This window comes from Lithobates pipiens, unplaced genomic scaffold (assembly GCF_037356315.1).
Source record: "Lithobates pipiens isolate NorthernLeopardFrog02 unplaced genomic scaffold, aLitPip1_a1.2 Scaffold_1, whole genome shotgun sequence".
In the NCBI taxonomy this organism is placed as follows: domain Eukaryota; kingdom Metazoa; phylum Chordata; class Amphibia; order Anura; family Ranidae; genus Lithobates; species Lithobates pipiens.
In genome coordinates this window covers 112,979,671-112,993,881 of record NW_027507685.1, presented here as the reverse complement: position 1 = coordinate 112,993,881, position 14,211 = coordinate 112,979,671, and the positions used below count along the sequence as shown (strand labels likewise).

The 14,211-nt window shown below is 54.2% G+C and overlaps 1 protein-coding gene across 1 annotated transcript in view; it reads left to right on the top strand.

The window, feature by feature from the left end:
- RAB41 (RAB41, member RAS oncogene family) overlaps positions 1–14,211 on the top strand; it is a 35,242-nt gene that overhangs the window by 506 nt on the left and 20,525 nt on the right. The window contains 2 exon segments of the mRNA XM_077474337.1: positions 13,146–13,204; positions 13,445–13,498. Coding sequence (XP_077330463.1) covers positions 13,146–13,204; positions 13,445–13,498 — 113 coding nt within the window.

Genomic DNA, 14,211 nt, shown 5'->3' with positions numbered 1-14,211 from the left:
CAGGGAATGCTGGGAGTTGTAGTTCTCCCACAGGCTGCAGAATATTGGAGGGGGCAGGGAATGCTGGGAGTTGTAGTTCTCCCACAGGCTGCAGAATATTGGAGGGGGCAGGGAATGCCGGGAGTTGTAGTTCTACCCCAGGCTGCAGAATATTGGAGGGGGCAAGGAATGCTGGGTTTTGTAGTTCTAGCCCAGGCTGCAGAATATTGGAGGGGGCAGGGAATGCCGGGAGTTGTATTTCTCCCCCAGGCTGCAGAATATTGGAGGGGGCAGGGAATGCTGGGAGTTGTATTTCTCCCCCAGGCTGCAGAATATTGGAGGGGGCAGGGAATGCTGGGAGTTGTAGTTCTCCCACAGGCTGCAGAATATTGGAGGGGGCAGGGAATGCTGGGAGTTGTAGTTCTCCCACAGGCTGCAGAATATTGGAGGGGGCAGGGAATGCCGGGAGTTGTAGTTCTACCCCAGGCTGCAGAATATTGGAGGGGGCAAGGAATGCTGGGTTTTGTAGTTCTAGCCCAGGCTGCAGAATATTGGAGGGGGCAGGGAATGCCGGGAGTTGTAGTTCTCCCCCAGGCTGCAGAATATTGGAGGGGGCAGGGAATGCTGGGAGTTGTATTTCTCCCCCAGGCTGCAGAATATTGGAGGGGGCAGGGAATGCTGGGAGTTGTAGTTCTCCCACAGGCTGCAGAATATTGGAGGGGGCAGGGAATGCTGGGAGTTGTAGTTCTCCCACAGGCTGCAGAATATTGGAGGGGGCAGGGAATGCCGGGAGTTGTAGTTCTACCCCAGGCTGCAGAATATTGGAGGGGGCAAGGAATGCTGGGTTTTGTAGTTCTAGCCCAGGCTGCAGAATATTGGAGGGGGCAGGGAATGCCGGGAGTTGTAGTTCTAGCCCAGGCTGCAGAATATTGGAGGGGGGCAGGGAATGCCGGGAGTTGTAGTTCTACCCCAGGCTGCAGAATATTGGAGGGGGCAAGGAATGCTGGGTTTTGTAGTTCTAGCCCAGGCTGCAGAATATTGGAGGGGGCAGGGAATGCCGGGAGTTGTAGTTCTACCCCAGGCTGCAGAATATTGGAGGGGGCAGGGAATGCCAGGAGTTGTAGTTCTACCCCAGGCTGCAGAATATTGGAGGGGGCAAGGAATGCTGGGTTTTGTAGTTCTAGCCCAGGCTGCAGAATATTGGAGGGGGCAGGGAATGCCGGGAGTTGTAGTTCTACCCCAGGCTGCAGAATATTGGAGGGGGGCAGGGAATGCCGGGAGTTGTAGTTCTCCCCCAGGCTGCAGAATATTGGAGGGGGGCAGGGAATGCTGGGAGTTGTAGTTCTCCCCCAGGCTGCAGAATATTGAAGGGGGCAGGGAATGTTGGGAGTTGTAGTTCTCCCCCAGGCTGCAGAATATTGGAGGGGGCAGGGAATGCTGGGAGTTGTAGTTCTCCCCCAGGCTGCAGAATATTGGAGGGGGCAGGGAATGTTTGGAGTTGTAGTTCTCCCCCAGGCTGCAGAATATTGGAGGGGCAGGGAATGCTGGGAGTTGTAGTTCTCCCCCAGGCTGCAGAATATTGGAGGGGGCAGGGAATGCTGGGAGTTGTAGTTCTCCCCCAGGCTGCAGAATATTGGAGGGGGCAGGGAATGCTGGGAGTTGTAGTTCTCCCACAGGCTGCAGAATATTGGAGGGGGCAGTGAATGCCGGAAGTTGTAGTTCTACCCCATGCTGCAGAATATTGGAGGGGGCAGGGAATGCCGGGAGTTGTAGTTCTAGCCCAGGCTGCAGAGTATTGGAGGGGGCAGGGAATGCCGGGAGTTGTAGTTCTAGCCCAGGCTGCAGAGTATTGGAGGGGGCAGGGAATGCCGGGAGTTGTAGTTCTCCCCCAGGCTGCAGAATATTGGAGGGGGCAGGGAATGCCGGGAGTTGTAGTTCTCCCCCAGGCTGCAGAATATTGGAGGGGGCAGGGAATGCTGGGAGTTGTAGTTCTAGCCCAGGCTGCAGAATATTGGAGGGGGCAGGGAATGCCGGGAGTTGTAGTTCTAGCCCAGGCTGCAGAATATTGGAGGGGGCAGGGAATGCTGGGAGTTGTAGTTCTAGCCCAGGCTGCAGAATATTGGAGGGGGCAGGGAATGCCGGGAGTTGTAGTTCTACCCCAGGCTGTAGAATATTGGAGGGGGCAGGGAATGCCGGGAGTTGTAGTTCTACCCCAGGCAGCAGAATATTGGAGGGGGCAGGGAATGCTGGGAGTTGTAGTTCTAGCCCAGGCTGCAGAATATTGGAGGGGGCAGGGAATGCCGGGAGTTGTAGTTCTCCCCCAGGCTGCAGAATATTGGAGGGGGCAGGGAATGCCGGGAGTTGTAGTTCTCCCCCAGGCTGCAGAATATTGGAGGGGGCAGGGAATGCTGGGAGTTGTAGTTCTCCCAATGTACGCTGTTACGATTTATCCTGCAGATGTCATGTTTTAGAGACTCCTCCCACTTCTCCATCAGGTGACAGGTCCTTACCAATCACAGAGGAATCTTCACATCTGGCTGTTGGTGTCTCCACACACACCCCCTCGTTTTCTTTAATGGGCAAAAAGTTACATTTTAGTCTCATCAGACCGGATCACCTTCCTCCATACATCAGTCCAGACAGAGCGCCTTCCTCCGTACACCTCAGTCCAGACAGTGCGCCTTCCTCCGTACATTTGGGAGTCTCCCACATGGCTTTTCCCAAACTCGCCATTTTGTTTTGTGGTGAAAATAATGACTTTCTTCTGGCCACTCTGCCATAAAGCTCAACTCAATGGAGCGTACGGCTTATTGTGGTCCTATGTACAGATCCTCCAGTCTTTGCTGTGAAACTCTGCAGCTCCTCCAGGGTTACCTTAGGTCTCTGTGCTCCTCTCTGATTAGTGCCCTCCTTGCCCGCTCTGTGAGTTTTGGTGTGCGGCCGTCTCTTGGCAGGTTTTCTGTTGTGCCATGTTCTTTCCATTTGCTTATGATAGATTTGATAGTGCCCCTAGGGGTCATCAAAGATTTGGATATTCTTTTTTTTAACCTAACCCTGATTTGTACTTCTCAACAACATTGTCCCTTAATTGTTTGGTGGTCTTCATGGCAGTGCTTGGTTAGTGGTGCCTCTTGCTTAGGTGTTGGAGCCTCTGGGGCCTTTCACAAAGGTGTATCTATGTAATGACAGATTATGTGACGCTTAGATTGCACACAGGTAGACATAATTTCACTAGTTATTAGGAATGCTCCAAATAGTTTTTTTGTAGGGGTGCAACGGATCGTCACCAATCCGTGATCCGAACAGGTCACCCTGTTCGGATCGGCACACCCCGTGATCCGCGGAGAACTCCTCGGCCTTAGGAAAGGCCGCGGCTTCGGCCTAGCTCTGGAGCGGTGGCCATCTTGGTGCAACCGTCGGCCGTTTACAATGTGACTGCTCTGTCAAATGACAGAGCGATCACTTGTAAACAAACCGGCATCATGATGATGCCGATTTCTCTCTCCCCTCTGTGTACTGCTCTGTATAGTGGAGGGGAGAGATCGGATGGCAGAAGCGCTGTGGGCACTACAGATCCAGCCCACAGCGGATCCCTCCAATACTCTGCCAAACCCAGTAATACCCAGCCGTAACCAACCATACTCAGCCAATATTAGTGGGGGAGATGACGTGAATATTACAGTGGGGACTATATGGTGGTGGAATTTTCAAAGGTTTTTTCAAATTCAATTATTTGCTGATCCGAAAAATTATCCCATTCGTGACTCTGATCCGAGGAACAATCCGATCCGTGAGTTTTTTTTTTTTGATTCGTTGCACCCCTATTTTTTTAGTACCGATACCGAAAATGACTTTTTGTTTTAAAAAAATATTTTTATACAGTCAGAGACTGCAGGCATGGTGCAGGAGACGGTCAGAGACTGCAGGCATGGTGCAGGAGACGGTCAGAAACTGCAGATCCTATGGACATTAGTAGATGATGGCCAATTGGCCTTCTCACCTGACCCAGCAAAACTACCCCCCCTCCATTAGTACAGACCCCCCAAGAGAACCCCCCCCCCCCCCATTATGGTACATAAAACCAGATGGGAGAACAGATCGCAGCAGGCAGGAGTTAAGACAGAGGAGGAGGAGGACACATGTCACTGCCTGCACGGACCGCCCCCTCAGCGACGTCACTGCGCAGCTAGTAGATCTCCACACAGATAGACGCTTCTCTCTCCTCCTCTGACAGGAGGCGGGGGGCTGGGTTGGGAAACACAGTGGTGGGGAGAGTCACCTCTCAACACAGACAAGGAGGAGGATGGGGGGGGGGAGCACTTCTGGTGCTTCAGCGCCCCCACCTCTGTGGTGCCCCGGTGAACTGCACCCACCCGAGATCGGCCCTGACGATACCCCCGTAATGGGTGGCACCAGGGACAGGGCGCCCACCCCATTTCAGCGCCATTATCGGTGTGATTTCTCTTTTGGCAAATTGCCGAAAATGCCATTTGCAGCCAAAATTTCGGTGCATCCCTTCTAATGATGTACTTCTGAAGGTAATTAGTGGCACCAGAGCTTTGTATGGGCTTCATAACAAAGGGGGGGTGAATACATCTGCACATGGCGATTATCATTTTTTTTTTTTTTTTTTTTTAATAATAGTTTTATGTATTTATTTTTCTAATTTTACTTCACTGACTTAGACTATTGTGTTCTGATCATCATATAGAATTCCGATTAACCACTTGCTTACTGGGCACTTAAACCCCCCTCAGTCCCAGACCAATTTTCAGCTTTCAGCGCTGATGCACTTTGAATGACAATTGCGAGGTCATACAACACTGTACCCAAATGAAATTTTTATCATTTTTTTCCCACAAATAGAGCTTTCTTTTGGTGGTATTTAGTTACAGCTCGGAGTTTTATTTTTTGCTAAACAAACAAAAAAAGATGCAAAAAAAAAAAAAAAAATCATGTTTTAATAGTTTGTTATACAATTTTGCAAACGGGTCATTTTTCTCCTTCATTGAAGTGCGCTGATTAGGCGGCACTGATGGCTGCATTGGTGGGCACTGATGGGCTGCATTGGTGGGCACTGATGGGCTGCATTGGTGGGCACTGATGGGCTGCATTGGTGGGCACTGATGGGCTGCATTGGTGGGCACTGATAGGCTGCATTGGTGGGCACTGATAGGCTGCATTGGTGGGCACTGATAGGCTGCATTGGTGGGCACTGATAGGCTGCACTGGTGGGCACTGATAGGCATAGTTAAGGCGGCACTAATAGGCACAGATAAGGCGGCACCGATCGGCACAGATAAGGCGGCACCGATCGGCACAGATAAGGCGGCACCGATCGGCACAGATAAGGCGGCACTGATGGGCACAGATAAGATGGCATGGATGGGTGGCACGGATGGGTGGCACGGATGGGCACTGATAGGTACCACTGATAGATGGGACTGATGGGCACTGATAGGTGGCACTGATAGGTGGCTCTGATGGGCGGCACTGCTGGGCACTGATGGGCGGCACTGCTGGGCACTGATGGGCGGCACTGCTGGGCACTGATGGGCGGCACTGGGGTGCAGCACCTTTGCGGCAGATTGTGGGCACTGTGGGTGGCACTGTTGGTGGCACTGCTGGATGGCATTGTGGGTGGCGCTGTGGGCACTATGGGCACTGCTGGGTGGCACTGATGGGGGGCACTTACTTTCATTCAGGATGGCACTGCGGTGGGCAGGTGGGCACTGGCAGGGGGCAGGTGGTCAGCTGTATTGCTGGCCGTGATCGGGACTGATGTCCCGATCACGGCCGCCGGTGATCGGCTTTTTTTTTTCTCTCCTCGCGCTGTCAGCGCGAGGAGGAATAATAGCCGATTACCGGCTCCGTTCTGTCACATGATCAGCTGTCATTGGCTGACAGCTGATCACGTGATAAGGGGTCGGGATCGACCCCTTACACGGATCGGTGATCAGGCGAGTCTCATGGACTCGCCGATCACAGAGCGCGCCGCGCGCGCCCCTCAGGGGGCGCGCAGGCCGCTCGTAACCGGGACGACGTCAATAGACGTAGTCCCGGAAAAGTAGATCCGCGCTAATGCCGTCATTTGGCAATAGCGCGGATCTCAAGTGGTTAAAAAACATCAAACGAAAGGCTGTAATGTAACAAAATAGGTAAAAAGCCGGGGGGGGGGGGGGGTGTGAATACTTTTGCAAGGTACTGTATGTCCTTATGTCCTCCGCTGACCTGGAGCAAATAAGCCAATCAGGACATCTCATTTTCTGTGGTCTGTCCAAGGCCAGGGGTCTCAAACTGGCAGCAACTGTTACAGAACTACAATTCACATGAGGCATTGCAAGGCTGACGGTTACGAGCATGACTCCCACAGGCAGAGGCATGATGGGACTTGTAGTTCTGTAAACAGTTGGAGGGGCCACCAGTTTGAGACCTCCGGATCTAAGGTCTTTAAAGCAGAGTTCCAGCCAAAATTGCAACTTCCACGTTTTTGCTTACCCCTAAACCCCCCCCCCCATGCCACGTTTTCGGGGGGGGGGGGTTTGGGGGAACAGGGACCTGTTTCTGAAAGGTCCCCTTGCCCACTTCCGGAGACAGCACCGCCCCTCAGAAGATCACGCCTCCGCCACTGAGCCAATAGGAAAGCGCAGCGCCCTTCGCACATGCGCAGGAGGTAACTGGCTGTGAAGCCAAAAGCTACATCACCAGTGCCGCCTCGCTGCCCCTCCAGGAAGGCTGCGTCGCTGGTGCCGCCTCGCTGCCCCTCCGGGAAGGCTGCGTCGCCTGTGCCGCCTCGCTGCCCCTCCGGGAAGGCTGCGTCGCCGGTGCCGCCTCGCTGCCCACCGGGAAGGCTAATTTGCCAGTGCTTTCCAGGGGAGCACTAGTTGGTATATTTATGTTCTTGTATAAATGTAACCGCTTCAATAACGGGCACTTTTACCCCCTTCTTGCCCAGGCCAGCTTTCAGCACGGTCACACTTTGAATGACAATTACTCATTGTAACACTGTACTCCTATGACATTTGTGCCATTTTTATTTTGACACAAATAGAGCTTTCTTTTGGTGGTATTTAATCACAGCTGGGATTTTAATTTTTTGCTAAAAAAAAACTGTTAAATTAAAAAAAAAAAAAATGTTTTTAGTTTGTCAGAAATTTTTGTAAATACATTTTTTTTTTCTCCCTCACTGATGGGCACTGATAGGTGGCACTGGTGAGGAGGTACTAATAGGCGTCACTTATTGTCAATGATTGGCAGCGCTGATGAGCAGGCACTGAAATGCTACTCTGACTGGCATCACTAATGGACACTGATGAGGCAGCACTAATGGGCACTGCAGTGCAGCACTGATTGGTGACACTGGGCGTTGAAATGCAGCTCTTACTGGCATCACTAATGGGCACTGGTGAGGTGGCGCTGATAGGCAGAACTTATGGCACTGCAGCAATGGATTGGTGTCACTTATGGGCACTGGATTGGTGTCACTGATGGGCACTGAAATGCAGCTCCCACTGGCATCACTAATGGGCACTGAGGTGCCACTGATGGGCACTGAAATGCAGCTCCCACTGGCATCACTAATGGGCACTGATGAGGCAGCACTCAGGTGACACTTATGTGCACTGCAGCACTGGTTGGTGTCACTGATGGGCACTGGTTTGTAGGGCTGCAACTAACGATTATTTTCATAATCGATTAATCAGCCGATTATTTTTTCGATTAATCGGATAAAATCACAAAAAAACGTAATGTTCAATTTTTTCGTTTATTTAAAAGTAATCATGAAAAAACTGAGTGTTACACTCAAACTTCAGAATAAAAAAGTTTAACATTAATGATGGGGCACTATTCCTCCCAGGGACACCAATGACGGGGCACTATTCCTCCCAGGACACCAATGACGGGGAGCTATTCCTCCCGGGGACACCAATGATGGGGCACTATTCCTCTCACTGACACACTATTCCTCCCACTGACACCAATGATTGGGCGTTATTCCTCCCACTGACACCAATGATGGGGCGTTATTCCTCCCACTGACACCAATGATGGGGCGTTATGCCTCCCACTGACACCAATGATGGGGCGTTATGCCTCCCACTGACACCAATGATGGGGCGTTATGCCTCCCACTGACACCAATGATGGGGCGTTATGCCTCCCACTGACACCAATGATGGGGCGTTATGCCTCCCACTGACACCAATGATGGGGCGTTATGCCTCCCACTGACACCAATGATGGGGCGTTATGCCTCCCACTGACACCAATGATGGGGCGTTATGCCTCCCACTGACACCAATGATGGGGCGTTATGCCTCCCACTGACACCAATGATGGGGCGTTATGCCTCCCACTGACACCAATGATGGGGCGTTATGCCTCCCACTGACACCAATGATGGGGCGTTATGCCTCCCACTGACACCAATGATGGGGCGTTATGCCTCCCACTGACACCAATGATGGGGCGTTATGCCTCCCACTGACACCAATGATGGGGCGTTATGCCTCCCACTGACACCAATGATGGGGCGTTATGCCTCCCACTGACACCAATGATGGGGCGTTATGCCTCCCACTGACACCAATGATGGGGCGTTATGCCTCCCACTGACACCAATGATGGGGCGTTATGCCTCCCACTGACACCAATGATGGGGCGTTATGCCTCCCACTGACACCAATGATGGGGCGTTATGCCTCCCACTGACACCAATGATGGGGCGTTATGCCTCCCACTGACACCAATGATGGGGCGTTATGCCTCCACTGACACCAATGATGGGGCGTTATGCCTCCCACTGACACCAATGATGGGGCGTTATGCCTCCCACTGACACCAATGATGGGGCGTTATGCCTCCACTGACACCAATGATGGGGCGTTATGCCTCCCACTGACACCAATGATGGGGCGTTATGCCTGGGCGTTATGCCTCCCACTGACACCAATGCCGTATCCCCCCCTGACCAATGTGGCGTTATGCCTCCCACTGACACCAATGATGGGGCGTTATGCCTCCCACTGACACCAATGATGGGGCGTTATGCCTCCCACTGACACCAATGATGGGGCGTTATGCCTCCCACTGACACCAATGATGGGGCGTTATGCCTCCCACTGACACCAATGATGGGGCGTTATGCCTCCCACTGACACCAATGATGGGGCGTTATGCCTCCCACTGACACCAATGATGGGGCGTTATGCCTCCCACTGACACCAATGATGGGGCGTTATGCCTCCCACTGACACCAATGATGGGGCGTTATGCTCCCACTGACACCAATGATGGGGCGTTATGCCTCCCACTGACACCAATGATGGGGCGTTATGCCTCCCACTGACACCAATGATGGGGCGTTATGCCTCCCACTGACACCATTGATGGGGCGTTATGCCTCCCACTGACACCAATGATGGGGCGTTATGCCTCCCACTGACACCAATGATGGGGCGTTATGCCTCCCACTGACACCAATGATGGGGCGTTATGCCTCCCACTGACACCAATGATGGGGCGCTATTCCTCCCACTGACACCTATTCCTTTCACTGACACACTATTCCTCCCGGGGACACCAATGACGGGGCGCTATTCCTCACACTGACACCTATTCCTCTCACTGACGCCAATGATAGGGCACTATTCCTCTCACTGACACCTATTCTTCCCACTGACACCAATGATGGGGCGTTATTCTTCCCACTGACACCAATGACGGGGCGTTATTCTTCCCACGGACACCAATGACGGGGCACTGTTCCCCCCACGGACACCAATGACGGGGCACTATTCCCCCCACGGACACCAATGACGGGGCACTATTCCCCCCCCCCCACGGACACCAATGACGGGGCACTATTCCCCCCCCCCCATGGACACCAATGACGGGGCACTATTCCCCCCCCCCCCACGGACACCAATGACGGGGCACTATTCCCCCCCCCCCCACGGACACCAATGACGGGGCACTATTCCCCCCCCCCCCCACGGACACCAATGACGGGGCACTATTCCCCCCCCCCCCACGGACACCAATGACGGGGCACTTTTCCCCCCCCACGGACACCAATGACGGGGCACTATTCCCCCCCCCCCCCCCACGGACACCAATGACGGGGCACTATTCCCCCCCCCCCACGGACACCAATGACGGGGCACTATTCCGCCCCACGGACACCAATGACGGGGCACTATTCCCCCCCCCCCCCCCCCACTGACACCAATGACGGGGCACTATTCCCCCCCACGGACACCAATGACGGGGCACTGAATGTTGTGTGTGCTTTTACAACTTTTCGATAGCTGCTACCTTTTTTCACACTCTGTGCAGCTCGGCTCAGTGTCCTCCTCACAGATTCTCTCCCTCGCCTCTCTGTTCCCTCGAGGCAGCAGCGGGCGGGGCTGAGATCTGTGTGAATGTCACGTGACATCAGCGAGGAGGAGAGGCGCGCCGCGGACGTGCAGCGGCGAGTGCGTGCCTGATCACAGAGCGCCGCCGAGGACACAGGAAGGATGAGATAGGAGGAAAGGATTTATTTCGGTTTTTTTCAAGGAACATACAGGCGGAAGGTGCGGACCAACTAATCGATAATGAAAATCGTTGACAGCGATTTTCATTATCTATTATTATCAATTAATCGTTGCAGCCCTACTGGTTTGGTGCCACTGATGGGCACTGGTTTGGTGCCACTGCTGAGCTTTGAAATGCAGCTCTGACTGGCATCACTAATGGGCACTGAGGCGGCACTGCAGCACTGATTGGTGTCACTGATGGGCACTGATTGGCGTCACTGCTGAGCACTGCAAATGCAGCACTGACTGGCATCACTAATGGGCACTGATGAGACGGCACTGATTAGGTGGCACTAATAGGCAGCACTTATGGGCACTGCAGCACTGATTTGGTGTTACCGATGGGCACTGAAATGCAGCTCTAACTGACATCACTAATGGGCACTGATTAGGTGGCACTTTTGGGCACTGCAGCACTGATTCATGGGCACTGATTTGGTGCCACTGATGGGCACTGATTTGGTGCCACTGCTGATCGCTGAAATACAGTTCTGACTGGCATCACTAATGGGCACTGATGAGGCGGCACTAATTAGGCGGCACTGATAGGCATCACTTATGAGCACTGCAGCACTGATTGGCGTCACTGCTGAGCACTGCAATGCAGCACTGACTGACATCACTGCTGCGCACTGTTGATGATCAGTGCCCTGATTACCTGCACAGGTCTCCCAGGGAGGAGATGCCGCTGATCGGCTCTCCTCTCTCTGTGTGATGCGAGGAGACCTGATAAATGGCACTTCCGTGTTTACATGTGACTGGCTGTGATTGGATACAGCTGATCACATGGGTAAAAAGCTGCGTCATCAGCTCTTTACTGAGTTCGGGGTCGTCGCGCTGTGTGCCAACACTGGGGTGACGTCATATGACATCATCCTGGGATGAGAGGGTCCCTTCCCCTCTGTCATTTTACTACACAGCTGGTGGGGGGAGGTTTATTGATATTAGTGGATTATTAAAGGGGGATCCGATTTAAAGGGTTAAATCAGGGTTTGACAAACCCCAGGCGCCAGGTTGCCAATGCGACCAGAAATCGCGACCTGGCTCCTAAGCTGCCACCAGCCCACTCACTATCGATGCCCCAGACATGCAGCATTAACACTGACTGCCGTCCTCCTCCCTCCTTCACACTCTGCAGCACCGCGCTGAGTGTGTGAAACTGACACGCAATGGAGAGAGGAGGATCTGTCAGCCTGATGTCGGGGTGGGCGGGACCCGGCCGGGGTGGGGGCGGGACCCAGCAAGCTATCAAACACCAGCCAATGGGATCTGGGCGGGCCGATACGTGTATGTGGGCCGCCCCTTTTCTTAAGCAGCCCAATCGTTGGCTGGTGTTTGATAGCTGCTGAGTCCCGCCCACCCCGACATCAGGCTGAAATCTGACATATCCACCTCTCTATTACTTGTCAGTTTCACACCCCGGCAGGGTCCCGCCAGCTCCTCTGTTACATTTCAGTAACAGAGTGCTCCGTGTGAAACCTGCCAGTGCCAATCAGTGCCACCTGCTAGTGCCAACCAGTGCCACCTCCAATCAATACCACCTGCAACCAACCAGTGCCACCTGCCAGCGCCAACCAGTGCCACCTGCCAGCGCCAACCAGTGCCGCCTGCCAGCGCCAGTGCCACCGCCAATCAGTGCCACCTGCTAGTGCCAACCAGTGCCACCGCCAATCAATACCACCTGCCACCACCAACCAGTGCCACCTGCCGCCAACCAGTGCCACCGCCAATCAGTGCCACCTGCCACCGCCAATCAGTGCCACCTGCCAGTGCCACCACCAATCAGTGCCACCTGCCAGCGGCAACCAGTGCCATCTGCCACCGCCAATCAGTGCCACCGCCAATCAGTGCCACCTGCCACCACAAATCAGTGCCACCTGCTAGTGCCAACCAGTGCCACCGCCAATCAATACCACCTGCAACCACCACCCAGTGCCACCTGCCACCACCCAGTGCCAATCAGTGCCACCGTCAGTCAGTGCCACCTGCCAGTGCCGAGTGCCACCACCAATCAGTCCACCTGCCAGTGCCACCTGCCACCGCCAATCAGTGCCACCGCCAACCAGTGCCACCTGCCAGTGCCACCTGCCACCACCTACCAATGCCACCACCAACCAGTGCCACCTGCCAATGCCAACCAGTGCCACTGCCAGTGCCACAGCCAACCAATGCCACCGCCAACCAATGCCACCTGCCAACACCAATCAGTGCCATCTGCCAGTGACAACTAGTGCCATCGCCAACCAGGGCCACCTGCTGATGCTATCTGGCAGTTCCACGTGCCTTCCAGTGGCAACCAGTGCCACCTGCCAGTGCCAGCCAGTTCCATCTGTTGCCAGCCTTACTCTTTCTGGTCAGCCCATACCCTGATGTAACAGCGTTTCAATGGAGTTATTGACTGGGTGCTCCATTGTGAGTTAGGGATAGGGGGTGAAAATGAGTGGCCTTACCTCGGGAGCTGAAAAAAAAACTGGCTCCTAACTTTTTTAACCGGCTCCTAAATTCAAAGCAAATTTGTCAACCCCTGGGTTAAATTGATGAATTGATACTTTGATGTGAAGATTTTCCTCTCTTCTCTCTCTGCAGTTGGGAAGACGTCTCTGATCACCCGCTTCATGTATGACAGCTTTGATAACACCTACCAGGTGAGCTCCTACAATGCGACCTTCTATCGCCTTAAGGCTTCTTTATTGTTTAAAGAGATTATTAGATGGGGGGGGGGGGGATTAGAGGGAGCGCCATGTTCTTATCTGATACTTTAATCAGCTGTGGGGTGTGCGGCTTTATTCATTTGCTCAATCCTTTCCTCTTTATATAACCTGCGATCTGCCCGCACTTCTTCTGATCCGCTAACGTCTGGTGTGTACTGTGTCCATGTTTTATAGGCCACCATCGGCATCGATTTCCTTTCCAAGACCATGTACCTGGAGGATCGCACGGTGAGGCAATACAGAGGGTGTGAAATGTTAGACTGTCCGGATTTAAATCTATAAAGGACCCCTTGTTTCTGTGAAAATGGGATTGTTCTGGTGTTCCCCAAAGACAGGTGCCCACATCCAGATTTCTGCTCAGAGCGGTAGATTTATTATCAGCTGCCCTGGGGGGGGTCAGTGGGTGTGGCTTCCCTTGGGGGGGTCAGTGGGTGCAGCTGCCCTCTGGGATCGATGGGTGCGGCTTCCCTTGGGGGGCGTCAGTGGGTGCGGCTTCCCTTGGGGGGGGCGTCAGTGGGTGCAGCTTCCCTTGGGGGGGGGCGTCAGTGGGTGCGGCTTCCCTTGGGGGGGGGCGTCAGTGGGTGCGGCTTCCCTTGGGGGGGGCGTCAGTGGGTGCGGCTTCCCTTGGGGGGGGGCGTCAGTGGGTGCGGCTTCCCTTGGGGGGGGGGCGTCAGTGGGTGCGGCTTCCTTGGGGGGGGCGTCAGTGGGTGCGGCTTCCCTTGGGGGGGCGTCAGTGGGTGCGGCTTCCCTTGGGGGGGCGTCAGTGGGTGCGGCTTCCCTTGGGGGGGGCGTCAGTGGGTGCGGCTTCCCTGGGGGGAGGGGGTCATTCGGGGATCAGTGAGGGTCAAGTGGTGCGGCTGCCCTTGGGGGGGGGGGGGGTCAGTGGGTGCGGCTTCCCTTGAGGGGGGGCGTCGGTGGGTGCGGCTTCCCTGGGGGGGCGT